Source organism: Abramis brama, assembly GCF_963993115.1.
Source record: "Abramis brama genome assembly, chromosome: 21".
NCBI lineage: Eukaryota > Metazoa > Chordata > Actinopteri > Cypriniformes > Leuciscidae > Abramis > Abramis brama.
The window spans coordinates 9864151-9880312 of record NC_139983.1 but is presented as its reverse complement, the minus strand read 5'-3'; the positions used below and the strand labels follow the sequence as shown (position 1 = coordinate 9880312).

Genomic DNA, 16162 nt, shown 5'->3' with positions numbered 1-16162 from the left:
TTGCGTTTGTATATGTGAAGTTTTGACTTTATTTAATAAAAGACTACTGCACTTGGATCCTGCTTCCTCCTCTGCTTCAACCAAAACGTAACACTCCTCTAGTGCTGTAATGAGACATTTTTTTTAAGATAGCGGTTCTTCGATGAGCTGAGGAAGGTTCTGAAATTTTTAATGTAGAAGATAATTTTCTGTGACTTGTATTTATGTGACTTAAATGTCAGTAAAATCTAAATCTAGATGGAGATATAATATGAATTGGTCCAGACAGTTATTAACAGAAGTAAAATTATCAGCGAAATTCATAATTTACAACATTAGAAGAGAAGATCTGTATGTGAATAATCTGAATGAGCTTTAGAACAGAAACTAGAGACTAAATAACAGAGATAAATATTAGAGACTGCTTTATAGAAAATTATGCATTAGAGGGAATATACTGTAACCCAAAAATGAAAATTATGTTATCATTTCTTCACCGTCATGTCATTCCAAATCTGTATGACCTGTATTTTTTGGTGAACGATCCCTTTAATGTCTGCTAAATATAAATGTAACGTCTTAAAGCCCCCAGCAAGCAAACCAAAGGTTCCTGTGGCAAGAAAAAAAAAAAAACACCATAAGATGTTTAGGTGTCAAAGGGAAAAAACCTTGAGAGGGAATCAGACTGGTAGAGCTGATCCTCCTCTGGTATTGCTTATGCTAAATATTATCTATTTACATGGGATGTGGAATTCTAATCATGTATTCATTGAATAAATAAAATGATTCTATCTTTAAATATGTTAGTAATGCAATGCTAAATATTTTACCTATGTGCTTTTATAATATAACAGTAGGATTACAGCCCCATTGACTCCCTGTGCCAATGCACTGATGAAGTCAACAGTTGGATTTGGCAAAACTTTCTTCAGTTAAACAAAGACAAAACTGAAGCCATTGCGTTTCTCAGGTTCAAAGTTCTCAAGGTGAACGCATACCTTGATGCTAGGGGTCAAACAACTAAAAATCAAGTCATGAATCTTGGTGTGATTCTGGAGTCAGACCTTAGTTTCAGTAGTCATGTCAAAGCAATAACTAAATCAGCATACTATCATCTCAGAAATATTGCAATAATTAGATGTTTTGTTTCCAGACAAGACTTAGAAAAACTTGTTCATGTTTTCATCACCAGCAGGGTGGATTATTGTAATGGACTCCTCACTGGCCTTCCCAAAAAGACCATAAGACAGTTGCAGCTCATACAGAACGCCAGGATTCTGAGCAGAACCAGAAAATATTAACATATCACACCAGTCCTCAGGTCTTTACACTGGCTCCCAGTTAGATTTAGGATTGATTTTAAAGTATTATTACTGGTATATAAATCACTCAATGGCCTAGGACCTCAATACATTGCAGATATGCTCACTAAATATAAACCTAAGAGATCACTCACATCATTAGGATCACATCAACTAGAAAAACCAAGGGTTCACTATAAGCATGGCGAGTTATGCCATGGCGAGTTATGCCTTTTAGCTATTATGCCAGCCACAGCTGGAACCACCTTATTTATTATATATTAAATGTGCAATTATTTAGTAATTTTTTTAATCGATTGACAGCACTAATATATATATATATATATATATATATATATATATATATATATATATATATTTATATATATATTAGATTAGATTATACTGTATATATATAGTGTTTCTATTTAATTTTTTCCCCTCTATTCTTTCTTGGTTTTCTAACAGCACTGCCTGTAACACGAGTCTTTGTGAAAAGAGAGAGGAGGATGAGGATGTTTACACACATAAAGTACCATCTCCAGAACCCAGCAGTGTGTCTGTGAACAGTAACGGATTCATGAAGAACCCCCCTGATCTCAGTGATGGAGAAGTGAACACTGACCCTGAGTGAGTATAAACATGATAAACGAGGATGTTGACCACATAAGATCAAAGCGAACAATTTCTTAATGTTTATTTTTTGATTATTGTCACGATCCCTGTGCTGTGTCTTGTGTTTTGTAAGGACTTTCATGTTGAAGTGTATTCTTAGTTCCCATTGTTTCTGTGTTCACTTCCTGTGTTTGGTTCCTGTGATGCCTTGTACCTTGTTTGTCGCCGTAGTTACCCTCATTAGTTCCCATGACATCAAATCACCAACACCTGTCCCTCATAAGCCCCTTGTTAACCTGTCTATTTAAACCTGTGTGCTTCAGTTGTTGTTTGTCGTTTGTTATACTTTTGTTCTTGGATTACTTGTGTTTATGTTTTTTTTTAATACACTTTTGTGCTTGCATTTGTGCTGACCAACATTGAGTTGCCTACATCTTGGATAAGATTCATAAAAGTTTTGCACCTACAGCACACATTACAGACATTGATGCACAAACGTGGATAAGTTCTACATGTCTAAAATATATAGATAGAATAAACAGATAGAAACAATATAGAAGTTTTATAAACTCGATTTCACTTAACATCTTAAAATATAATCTGCATGCACAATAAAATATAGTAAAATTTAACAGAAAGGTTTTAATAAAATGTTATTTAATAACAGTAGTCATAAAAAGTATATTTCCAATACGTGCCTCAGGCTTGCATAGTATTATCAACTCACTCATCAGAATCCTCTGTAATCCTTGGCAAACTTTGCATAATATAGAAAATTATTCAAGAATCTAAAGGAGTCAGTGTACAGAAAAAAAGCAGTCATTTGTGTGATGTCTTCTACCAAAGTGGAGTTGTTTCTAGACAGCTAGCGGAATGCTGCTTGAACTGACACTTCTGTGTAAATGTGCCATTTCATATTAGAGTTTAAGGTTTGGTGTATTGGAACATTTTAATGTTTTTTTCTATTTTAAAAGCTTTTTCACCATTTTTCTGTTTGTCTCATTGTTTTTGCAGAGTGAAGAGAGATGGCGTGATATGTTTAGTGATGTTCTACCTGACTCACTTTGTCTCCTACTGTCGGAACCTCATGGGGTGGCACGACACAGAAGCAGCCCTTCGGACACTCACACTGCTGGAGAAGACTACAGACCTGCAGCATGATTCTCACCAAACATTAGATGATGTCCTGCAGAGAGTCAAAGACCAACACAAAACCATTATGAAGAACAAGTATGAGAGCTTATTGGAAGGAATACAACTGGAAAAGAATCAAACCCTCATGAACAGGATCTACATACAGCTCTACATCATAGAGGGAGAGAGTGAAGGAGTGAATGAAAAACAGATGGAGAAAACACATGACACTCCAATCTACTGCAATGACATCTTTAAATCCTTACATGAATCAGGTTGTGAGAAAGACAAAATCAAGACTGTTCTTACTAAAGGCATCACTGGAATTGGAAAAACCGTCTCTGTGCAGAAGTTAATTCTAGACTGGACCGAGGGAAAAGCCAATCAGGATGTAGATTTCATGTTTGTGCTTCCATTTCGAGAGCTGAACTTGATTAAAGATCACCAGTACAGTCTTCACAAACTTCTGCTGGACTTTCATCCTGAACTTAAAGATCTGGACTTAAAGACTTATGAGGAGTGTAAAGTTGTGTTCATCTTTGATGGTCTGGATGAAAGCAGAATTACACTGATGTTTTCAGACATTGAAAAAGTTTGTGATGTGAATGAGTCTTCATCAGTGGATGTGTTGATGACAAACCTCATCAGAGGAGAGCTGCTTCCCTCTGCTCTCATCTGGATCACGTCCAGACCAGCCGCAGCCAATCAGATCCCCTCAAAATACATCAACCGTCTGACAGAAATTCAGGGATTCAACGGGCCTCAGAAGGAGGAATATTTCAGGAAGAGAATCAATGATGAGCATCAAGCCAGCAGAATTATTTCACATATTAGAAGATCAAAAAGTCTCCATATTATGTGTCACATACCCGTCTTCTGCTTGATCTCAGCCACTGTGCTTCAAAACCTCCTGAAACAGAATGACAGTGCAGAAATCCCTCAAACTCTGACTGAAATGTACATCCACTTCCTGCTGACTCAGATCAGCATGAGGAATCAGAAGTATGATGAACGAGATCCAGAGAAACTCCTGCAGTCCAACAGAGACATGATTGTGAAACTGGCTGAACTGGCTTTCAATCAGCTGATGAAGGGCAATGTGATGTTCTATGAGGAGGACCTGAGAGAGAGCGGCATAGACATCACTGACGCCTCATTATATTCTGGGATGTTTAAGGAGGAATCTGTGATTCATCAGAGGAAAGTCTATTGCTTCATACATCTGAGCTTTCAAGAGTTTCTAGCTGCTTTCTTTGTATTTTACTTGAATGTAGTCAAGAGTACAACATCACTGAATTTGTTCCTGAATGGATGTAACTGGAACATCTGGGAAAGCTTTCTTCTGCATGAACTACTAAAAGCAGCAGTTAATAAATCCTTACAGAGTGAAAATGGACACCAGGATCTCTTCCTGCGGTTCCTGCTGGGCGTCTCACTGGAGTCCAATCAGAGACTCTTACAGGATCTACTGACACACAAAGTGAACAGCTCAGAGACCATCAAGAGAGTCATAAAGTACATTAAAGACAAAATCATGGGTGATGAATGTCTCTCAGCTGACAGGTGCATCAATCTCTTCCACTTTCTGCTGGAAATGAATGATCAGACTCTGTACAGAGAGATTCAGGAGTTTGTAAAATCAGAGAATCGCTCATTGAAGAAACTTTCTCCATCCCACTGCTCAACAATAGCCTACATGCTTCAGATATCAGAGGGGCTGGATGAGTTTGATCTGAAGACATACAACACATCGGATGAGGGAAGAAGGAGACTGATACCAGCTGTGTTGAAATGCCAAAAAGCTCTGTGAGTATAAATTTATGTGATTGTGTGTCCAGTAATGTCTAAATATATTCATCCTTATGAATTGCATCCTTTACAAAACCAACAACATCAGATAAAGCTTATTTTGCAGCCTTTTTGGACAAGTTTGAGTTCTGTAAGTCAGTTTGTTTGATGGTACATCAAACTCTTTTAAAAGGAAAATTTATGCAGAAAAAAACAACAACAGCCTAAATAAAATAAATCAAAATCCAAGTCAGGAATCCAGAAAAGTTGAATAGTATGCAGGCAGTAAAAGACAGAGACCATGTTAAAAATGGAAGATGAATGATCAGGACTTGAATGATAAAGTAATTTATTGAAGTGAAGTGATTTGACATGAAGGCCAAGTACGGTAACCCATACTCAGAATTTGTCCTCTGCATTTAACCCATCCAAGTTAGTGCATACACATTAGGAGCAGTAAGTAGTGAACACACACACACACACACACACACACACACACACACACACACACACACACACACACACACACACACACACACACACACACACACACACACACTCACACACACACACACACACACACACACACTTCAAACCATGGATACACACCTTGAGCAGTGGGCAAACATTTCCTGAAGCACCCAGGATCGATTGCTCAAGGGCACCTTAGTCATTTCCTGCCGGTATTGAGAATCGAACCTGCAACCTTTTTATGGGGTTATTGCATTAGTTCAAGAACAATGGCTGTCATTCTTATATGTGATGATCTCTTATTTCATTTCATACAAATTACTGCACTGTTGTGTAGAATCAGTTGCTTTGGAAAATAAATCAATTGATTTCAGCAATCAGAGATTTGCCTGTGTCAAATATATGACTATATTATATCTCAAGTCAGTTTATAATAATGTAAGTTCATTAGAGAAAAACAAAAAGGCCTTAGCATTATTTCCTGCCATCTTTTCTTGTGATATCAACATGATATTTTGTGATATCAACAGCAGTTGTTCTTGAGCTTTTGACATAATTTGACTTAATTAAACACAAGACAAAAACTGAACATCACTCACTATTGCTGTGGTCAGCCACAAACTATTTTTATTTAGCATTTATCAAACATCATTCTACTATCATGCAGGCATCCCAGTACCTTGAGTTGGCTGGCAGAGAAATTGATCACATGTTCAGAAGCACTATAATGTCTATGACGATTGTAGCTTATTTGTCAACTGTTGGACACTAATTTGAAGTGGTTTATTGATGAAAGAAATAGAGCTATTTCAGTTTCAGTCCCAGATCAATGTTAAACCCCATTAACCTATGCAGCATTATGTAGCTATATTGCAATTATATGGCTTTTGTTACCTTGAATTGGTATTTTGAGACAAATGAGTGCTGCTATGTTGAGATGACAAGATAATTAAGTGATCATGACTTAATAACCTACATCTCTTTACTGAGCCATATTTAACCCTGTGTTTATAGACTTGCTGACTGTAATCTCACTGATCAGTGCTGTGAAAGTTTGTCTTCATCTCTACAATCATCAAACTCCTCACTTGGAGAGTTGGACCTGAGTCGTAATGACCTGCATGATTCAGGAGTGAAGCTTCTATCTGATGGACTGAAGAGTTCACACTGTCAAATCAACATACTGAGGTAATAAAACCAATAAAGATTCACTTGTTTTTTTTTTTTAAGATGCCTTCTGCTCTGGTCCCGATCTCCTGGGTGTTTGCAATGAATCAGTAGACCCCAGTCTTAAGACTTTCAATTAGTTTTTACTTTTGTCTGTATAATAATGAGATAAACCGGACCTATTACCTGATCATTTCTGCTCCATCAGCACTGTGACACTAAATAAAACACTGAACCCAGAATTACTCCATATGAACCTAAACCTGTAATCAGTGATCTGTAGGGGTGTAACGATAGCCTCATGTCATGATTCGATACATATCACGGTACTGAATTCACAATATGATATCATTGCGATACTCCAAGACATATAATAAAAGGTTAGCAATTTTTTTTTACTATTGATTAAAATGCTAAATTTGATATTACATTGTGGGTGTAAGTGAATAGGCTTAGACTTGGTGCTGGAAACCTAATGCACAGGACAATAGAGACACCAGAATAAAAATATTCATGATTCTGAAGCTGAAAATACAGAATTATTTTAGACGAATATGCTTGCACTCTGTCACTGACTAGATATATTTAAAATAGTGTAGGCCACTTTTTACTGGTAACATAAGACATTTGGCATTATCAGGACACACAAATATTCCCCATTGCATTATTATACATTATATTCAACATTATATTTAATGTAGTACTGACACTAATTTTTTTGTAAACTACTGTATACACAATATATATTGTCACCATCTACAATGCATATTGATGCATTTTTGTATTGCGATTTATTGTGACATGATATATTGTTACACCCCCTAGTGATCTGTGGATAAAACAATTGTACAATCCATTTTATTTAAAATTATTTTATTTTTTATATATATTTTTTGAATAATTTTATTTAAAGTAGAGTTATAGGAATCTGAACACAATGGGCCTCATTCATGACACTTTCATAAATATATGAGTAAATTCTGAGTAATTTGCACGTAAAATGGAACTTCCCGAAAACTCTCCTCTGGATTCACAAATGCTTCATAAACCTTGGATTTCATAGTTAAACGTGTATGTTAATGAATTGCAATCATTAGTAAATAGGGTGCACGTGTAAGCTCATTCACAATTCAAAAACAGAATACTTTTTTGTTTGTTTTCTAGAAAGACTAATAGGTGGATTAATGTATAGGGGGATGAAAGTGGTGTTGATGGGCAAGCCATGCGATGCAGAAAAAGGCTAATAATGGTTGAATACAAATAAAAGAATAACGATAAAAGAATAATGAAGATTCAGTCTCATTCATCGCAGAAGTGTGAAAGGTTCATTGAGTAAGAACAAAAGAACATGAATTGTCCAGTTCTCCTCGCCAGACATTAGACAATAGACTGCAAATGGGTGTTTAAAGGTCAATAAAATATATAAGTAGTATCTTATCAGTGTTTTCTAAAAACTCCCCTGACATGATCTTAGAAAATGTTAAATATAGAGATACCATTCTCAGATTTGAAATGAAGCATGAGCAGACTTGTGGCTTCAGTTTAATAGTGGCTATAAGTTTTTATACTACATTCACATAATATTTGTATACATTTAAAAATTATATTCATAATATTTTTATTTTTGTTTTTATAGATTTGAGCGTATATATATATCCATATTAATAACAGTCATAATTCTGAGTTGAACTGTAAACTCTTGACGCGGGCCAATGCGATTGGCGGGTTTCCACAGGTACTTCAGTCATTGGTCACGCTGAGGCGATTCCCCATAACGTATTGTCTCGTTCCCTGTTCTCAGGGAACAAAGGTTACATTTGTAACCTGAGACGTTATGTTGACAGTTAAGGGGTTAATGAAAAGTGTTGGCTTTCTAAATATATGTTGGTTCCCTTTCGAAGGGAACCTCGACAATACGTCATCGACGTTATGGGGAATCGCCTCAGCGTGACCAATGACTGAAGTACCTGTGGAAACCCGCCAATCGCATTGGCCTGCGTCAGCCGTGACGTGACGCCCTGGCGTGCCCAGGAAGTATAAATAGAGCGCCCAGAGAACATGTCATCCTCTTTTCGTCTTCAGGGACTGATTTACTGAGTGCTGTAAGTTGGTTATTATGGAGAAAGCTAAGAAAACATATAGGAAGTGCGTTTACCCGTGCGAGAGGTTTCTCGCACCTGGTGATTCACACGACCTTTGCGTTTGGTGTCTGTGAAATAATACTGTTTGGGTGCGAGGCATTCACAGTCAGCTCCTGAGGGTGCTGCAGTGTTCATTGAGAAATATCTCGGCGCGCGTGCATCCGTGCGCTGTCGGACGTTTCAACCTCGCACCTGTTGACTTTCTTCTCGAGGGATGAAAGCCAAATTTATTTTAAACGGCTCGAATCTCGCGTTTGCCGAGGCAGTGTGTAGATTACGAGAACGTATAGATAAATATTAAAACAGTATTGTCTGGTGATTATGGCTGCATTTAATTCTATGGAATTAAAATGATGGAATATTATCTGACTTTAAGAATTTAGATATTTTAATTCAGCCTACCATCCAGACCGTGTTTCACTTATCCAGTGTTTTTGATGCATTTAATTCTGAGGAATTAAAATAAATAAAATAAAAACATATGTGGTGTTCAGGTAATAGGCTTCAAATGGCCTTCCTGAATATGAGCTCCCACATACTGTGGTTGAATATAAGCTCCCACATACTGTGGTTATCAGGTTATAGGCCTCACCAGGCCTTCCTGAATGTGAGCTCCCACATACTGTGGTTATCAGGTCATAGGCCTCACTAGGCCTTCCTGAGTATGAGCTCCCACATACGGTGGTTGAGTATGAGCTCCCACATACTGTGGTTGAATATGAGCCCCCACATACTGTGGTTATCAGGTCATAGGCCTCATTAGGCCTTCCTGAGTATGAGCTCTCACATACTGTGGTTGAGTGTGAGCTCCTACATACTGTGGTTGAATATGAGCTCCCACATACTGTGGTTATCAGGTCATAGGCCTCACTAGGCCTTCCTATGAGCTCCCACATACGGTGGTCACCAGGCTTCAGGCCTCCTCTGCCTTCTTGGTTATGAGCTTTCACATGTCAGGTTGCAGGCCTCACCAGGCCTTCCTGAATGTGAGCTCCCACTCACTGTGGTCGCTAGGGTATAGGCCTCACTGGTTGTGAGCTTCCACATGTCAGGTTGCAGGCCTCATCAGGCCTTCCTGAATGTGAGCTCCCACGTATTGTGACTTTCAGGTTACAGGCCTCATCTGGCCTTCCTGATCATGGGCACATGCTATGGTTGCCAGGTTACAGGCCTCACCAGGCGTTCCTGGTTATGATATTAATTTAGACATTGCAAGTCCTCATAGCTTATAATAAGCTAGCTTTTAACAGTATACAGTACCAGTCAAAAGTTTGGAAACACTACTATTTTTAATGCTTTTGAAAGAAGTCTCTTATGTTCATCAAGCCTGCAGTTAAAAAAAAACAACAAAAAAAAAAAAAACAGTAATATTATGAAATATTATTACAATTTAAAATAATGGTTCTCTTTTTTAATATACTTTAAAATGTAATTTATTTTTGTGATGCAAAGCTGAATTTTCATCAGCAAGTACTCCAGTCTTTGGTGTCTTATGATCCTTCAGAAATCATTCTAATATGCTGATTTATGATCAATGTTGGAAACAGTTGTGCTGCTTAATATTTTTTTATAACCTGAGATACTTTTTTCAGGATTATTTGATGAATAAAAAGTTAAAAAGAACTGTATTTATTTAGAATAGAAATCTTTTGTAACAATATACACTACCGTTCAAAAATTTGGGAACAATAACTTTTTAAAAAAAAAGAAATTAGTACTTTAATTCAACAAGAATGCGTTAAATTGATAAAAGGTGATGGTAACGATTTATATTGTTAGAAATGTTTTTATTTTGAATAAATGCTGTTTTTATGAATAAATGCTGTTAACGTTTTACTCATCAATGAACCCTGAAAAAAGTATTCCAAAAAAATATATTAAACAGCACAACTGTTTCCATCATTGATAATAACTGAGTATCAAATTATCATATTAGAATGATTTCTGAAGGATCATAAGACACCAAAGACTGGAGTACTTGCTGATGAAAATTCAGCTTTGCATCACAAAAATAAATTAAAGCTGCAAGCAGCATTTATCGGGGTTCAAGCAGTTAAGGCCTTTAAGGCATTTAAGCACAAAAGCATCAAAAGTCATTAAGATTTATTTAGCAAGCATGTAACCACTGACATAATAGATGGAAAAGACCATTTACAGCCAATACAGGCAAATTGCCATGGGATATATATGGTTTTAAAGCTTTTTAACAGTTATAGCGCCACCTATGGTCCGATCTCCATAAAATTGTTTATTGTGACCTCAAATTGAACCCATACACATGTGTACTGATTTTGGTGAAGATATCTCATTTACTTCTTGAGTTATAGCCATTTGAGTAAAATAGGCTCCTCCCACAACGATTTGCCACATTCAAGAATTATTTAATATGATTCTAGCATGATTTACTATCATATACCATGTTCCAGAATGATTTATTAGGATTCTAGCATGATTTACCTTGATACACCTCATTTCAGTATTATTTACTATGATTTACAATGTTTCTAGCATGATTAACCACATTACTAGCAATTATGTGAAGTGTCAGTGCAAATGAGGTGATGAACACTGACAAAATATTATTGTGTTATAATAGTTAGTTATATACGTGATTTTTAGTGTGTGTCCAAGTATGAATGCAAAAGCACATGTAAAATATTTCATTATTAAGTAGAATGGCCAGCAGAGGGCACTAGAAGACCACTTATTGGCTCACTTTCACTTTAAACCAGTTTTCTGCACTAAAGCAAACCAGTTTTTCCATGTTAACTCAATGCATGCTTACACACACACACACACACACACACACACACACACACACACACACACACACACACACAGCATAGTTAACCATGATTTACCATGATATACCACGTTCTAGTATTATTTACCAGGAGATAAACGACAATCTAGTATTATTTACTTTGATTTACCATGTTTCTAGCCTGATTTATCACATTACTAGCAATTATTTGAAGTGTCAGTGCAAATAAAGTGATTAACACTGACAAAATATGATTGTGTTATAATAGTTATTGCTATATATTTTTAGTGTGTATTCAAGTATAAATGCAAGCACATGTGGAAATATTTAATTAATAAGTAGAATGGCCAGCAGAGGGCACTAGAAGACCACTTATTGGCTCACTTTCACTTTAAACCTCATGATTTTGACCAGTTTTCTGCACTAAAGCAAACCAGTGTTTCCATGTTAACTCAATAATGCATACTTGCTACATATGCTACACACAATAATGCCACACACACACACACACACACACACACACACACAAATGTTTCAGTGATATTGGTGTCACATTCACCTTCATCACATTCACCTTCTGTCTTCATCACATTCACCATCTGTCGTCATCACCTGCACCTGCTCCTCATCACCCTCCTCATCATCACCTGCTCCTCATCATCATAACCGTCACCTGTTGTCCTTGTCTTGATCTGTGTATTTAAGTTCCCCTCTCATCCATTATCATTGTCGGTTATTGTTTGTGCACTAGCACTCTGTTATGTTTGTTTTCATGTTGGAAAATAAAACCTTTGTTATATTTGTACCACACACACACACACACACACACACACACACACACACCATCATTTATCATGATTTACCATGGCTGATACCAATACCAATATGAGAAAATGACTATTTTAAACAGCAGGGGGCAGTAAAATACCACTTATTGGCTTAACATGCCATTAATTCATATCATTTTCACCTTTTTAACTGTTATAGAGGCAAATTTTGTCCGATCTGTCTGAAAATTTTCATGCTTGTTCAGGGTGATATTTCACACGTTCTGACTTGTTTTTAAGAAGGTCTGAGCATTGATTAAAGAGATATAGGCTTTCGGGGACACTTGGTAAAGGCCAGATTTTGAAGTGAACCTATTATAGCTATCCAAATGAAGTAGTTCAACTTTTTCTGACAATTATTGATCTAGTGAGTCCAGAGAATTGTATTGCACTAGTTTTGAACATTATGATATGAAAATTATATGATCAGAGATGGAAAAGACCATTTACAGCCAATACAGGCAGTTTACCATAGGAAATATATGATTTTAAAGCTTTTTAACAGTTATAGCGCCACCTATCGTCCGATCTCCATAGAATTTTTCATGCTTGTTAATGATGTTATGTCACATATGCTGACCAATTTTTGTGAAGTTCTGAGTTTTTATTTAGGATTTATAGGCTTTTTAATGTATTTTGACACGCCCATTTTATGAATGACCCCATTACAGCCATCCAAATGCAAAAGTTCAACTTTTTTTTGATAATTATTGATCTAGAGAGTCCAGAGAATTGTCCTAGACTGGTCTGGTTCCGATCGGGCGAAAAACCTAGGACTAGTTCGCAAAAGTAGGTTTTTAACATATTAATGAATAATTAATGAACAGTTTGATTGACAGCAATGGTTCTTGAGGCAAAGTTGTTCAGGATGAGGAGATCTATCAAATGATATGCATATTGTGTGGATATTTGTAACACCACGTGATTACAGAGCCGTAAAACTCGTTAGCGCCAACTAGTGGCCGATTTCTTTCAAAATTCTTACAGACCTCTAGGGCTATGAGTTGAACATGCCCATCGAGTTTCGTTCCGATCGGCCTCCGTTAACCTTGTCTAATAGGTGCTCAAACTTCATTGGCCGATGGCGGCCATGTTTTTTGAGATACACCAATGTCCTCATAGACATACATGACACCTTGGGCCAAGACACTGCATACCAATTTTCAAGTCAATCGGACTAACGGTCAGGTGGTTAAAGCCTGTTTTATGTTTTTTTCATGTTATAGCGCCACCATGTGGCCAATCGCCGCGATTTTTTTACTGTGACCTCAGATTGACCTCTTACACATGTGTACCGAGTTTGGTGAAGATACCTCATTTACTTCTGGAGTTATAGCCATTTTAGTAAAATAGGCCCCTCCCACAACGTACGTTTTGGCGCCCCTTAGCGTCCGTGAATCGAAATTTCAACTTTTTTTCGATAATTATTGATATTCAGACTCCAGAGAACATTTCTGTACTGGTTTGGTTCCGATCGGGCGAAAAACCTAGGACTAGTTCGCAAAAGTAGGTTTTTGGCAAAATTCAAAATGGCGGAAAATCTATCATGGCGGAAATGAAATCGGAGATATACGTTTTGTTCGTCAGGCATCCAGCTTTCCAATGATATAAGACACTTGAGTCTACGACATACGGTCTAGGAGTTCTGAGCAGTTTTGCGCTTTTGGTCGCTGTAGCGCCACCTATGGGCCGATTTGGCTAAGTCCGTGTATCTGAGTAGCGAGCAATACTACTACCATTTGACCAAGTATCACGTCTCTAGGCCTTACGGTTTTGGCTGCACGATGCGTTTTAGGGAAGAATAATAATAATAATTAAAGCTGCAAGCAGCATTTAGCGGGGTTCAAGCATTTAGGGTCTTTAAGCATAGTGAGTTGTCTGAGTTTTCGTTTAGGATTTACAGGCTTTTGAGTGTTTTTTGCCATACACATTTTCTAAATGATCCTATTATGGCTACCCAATGGGTAAAGTTTAAGTTTTTTATATAATTATTGATCTAGAGAGTCCAGAGAATTGTACTGCACTGATATATTTCCGATCGGGTGAAAAACATAGGACTAGTTCGCAAAAGTAGGTTTTTAACATAATCGCAAGTATTTAATGAACAAATTAATTGACAGCAGTAGTTTTTGAGGCAAAGTTGTTCAGTATGAGGAGATCTATCAAATGACATGCATCACGTGATTACAAAGCCGTAAAACCTGTTAGCGTCAACTAGTGGCCGATTTCTTTCAAAATTCTTACAGACCTCTAGGGCCACGAGTCGAACATGCCCACCGAGTTTCGTTCCGATCGACCATTGTTAACCTTGTCTAAGAGGTGCACAAACTTTATTGGCCTATGGCGGCATAGACATACATGGCACCTTGGACCAAAACATTGCATGCCAATTTTAAAGTCAATCAAACTAATGGTCAGGTGGTTATAGCCCTTTTCATGTTTTAGTGATGTTTGGCCTGATCTCCATTTTAAATAATTATTTTAAAGGTGCCGTAGAATGCATTGATATATTTTAAATTGTTCTATGATATCTCTGAAACAGAAATGTCTTCAACAGTCAAGTAGTGGATAAAATCACTAACGTTACTTTCTGCTTGCGGTAGGGGTTGTAATGGAAATATAACATTAGTTGGAACTGCCCCCTTCTTCAGTATCAAACGATGAGCGAAACCTGCTTGATATTGTCCCAGGTTAGAAAAACTGTCAGTGGTGAAATGGGCAGAGCAAACTAACAGCTTTGAATTAAAATGGTAAGGTATCCTGTTGTAAAAATCAACCATGCCTGTTGGCAGTTCTCTTTTGTGGGAAGGGAATGAAAAGTTCTGAAATCCGCAGCACAGCCTCGAACATAACATTTATATCCATGATCTGACATTTTCACTATTGTCCTTGCTTGCTTCTTCACAATACCTGCAGAACTTCTGATGATTCGGCTGTGCAGGTCCACGTTAACACTGCCTGGCCTAGAACATGGGCTGGTATATGCAAATTGGGGGGGTATAAATATGAATGATCCCGACTCCAACGTCACAGTCGGTGTTATGCTGTAATTCACTCATTTTTCAGCGGTCTTTTGCAAACAGGAGATTTACACATGAAGGAGGAAACAATGGTGTTTGAGGCTCACGGTATGTCAGTTCCTTGTCCAGAACTCTTACCATTCAACTATGCCAAGATAAATACAGTTTTCAATTGTATGGCACCTTTAAAATAGTTGATTAGTAATATAATGCTTACTTGTAGTCTGAAATGGCTTTAACAAAAGAAGAAAAATATTCTTAGATGTCTGTTCATTCTAATCATGTACAAATAAAGTAGCACAGTAAGATTACATTTATTTGAATGCATTAGTGGGTGTGTGATTGCGCTGTGTGTGCAGCTTATCAATATTAAAAGTGAAGGTGTAGTTGATATCTTTGTTGATAATATCTGTAGTAATCAGAAAAAAACAATTAAGAAATAAAGAATTAAAATGACAAATAATATTCTGTTAAGATATGAGTTACAATAACATGATTTGCAATAGTAATAATATCAATACTATATGCACAATACACAAAGATTAGACTCTCAGGTCTGTGTCTTTCAAAAACATTAGTATTGCAGCCAATGTGAGTCTGTGGGATTTATAAACAGACAAAATATGATTTGAAATGTTATTTTAATGATTTTATAAAGTTTAAACAATATTTCAAATGGAAACTAACTGGAAAATAATATTTTAGTAAGCAGAATGAAGCAATGAGTGGTCTTCTGGTGGTTAAAATGTAAATGAAAACAATAATACTTAAACAATAATACTTAATACAGTAACCATGCTTCAACACACACATGCAAACACATTTGGTTGTAGATGTAGATATTTTAAATTAAAGATAGGTAACAAAATGATAATTGCAAATCTCCTCCGTATAACACCATTTTCAGATTTCAAATTAATCACTGAGAAGCAGAATTGTTCAAACTGAGAGCTCA

At 36.8% G+C, this 16162-nt stretch overlaps 1 protein-coding gene across 1 annotated transcript in view; it reads left to right on the top strand.

Annotated features, from left to right (window-relative positions):
* Nucleotides 1–16162, top strand: part of LOC311071754 (NACHT, LRR and PYD domains-containing protein 3-like) — a gene marked incomplete at both ends in the record, with an annotated part of 32922 nt that overhangs the window by 497 nt on the left and 16263 nt on the right. The window contains 3 exons of the mRNA XM_084096294.1: nt 1749–1910; nt 2910–4835; nt 6303–6476. Coding sequence (XP_083952420.1) covers nt 1749–1910; nt 2910–4835; nt 6303–6476 — 2262 coding nt within the window. The remainder of the gene's footprint in view (nt 1–1748; nt 1911–2909; nt 4836–6302; nt 6477–16162) is intronic.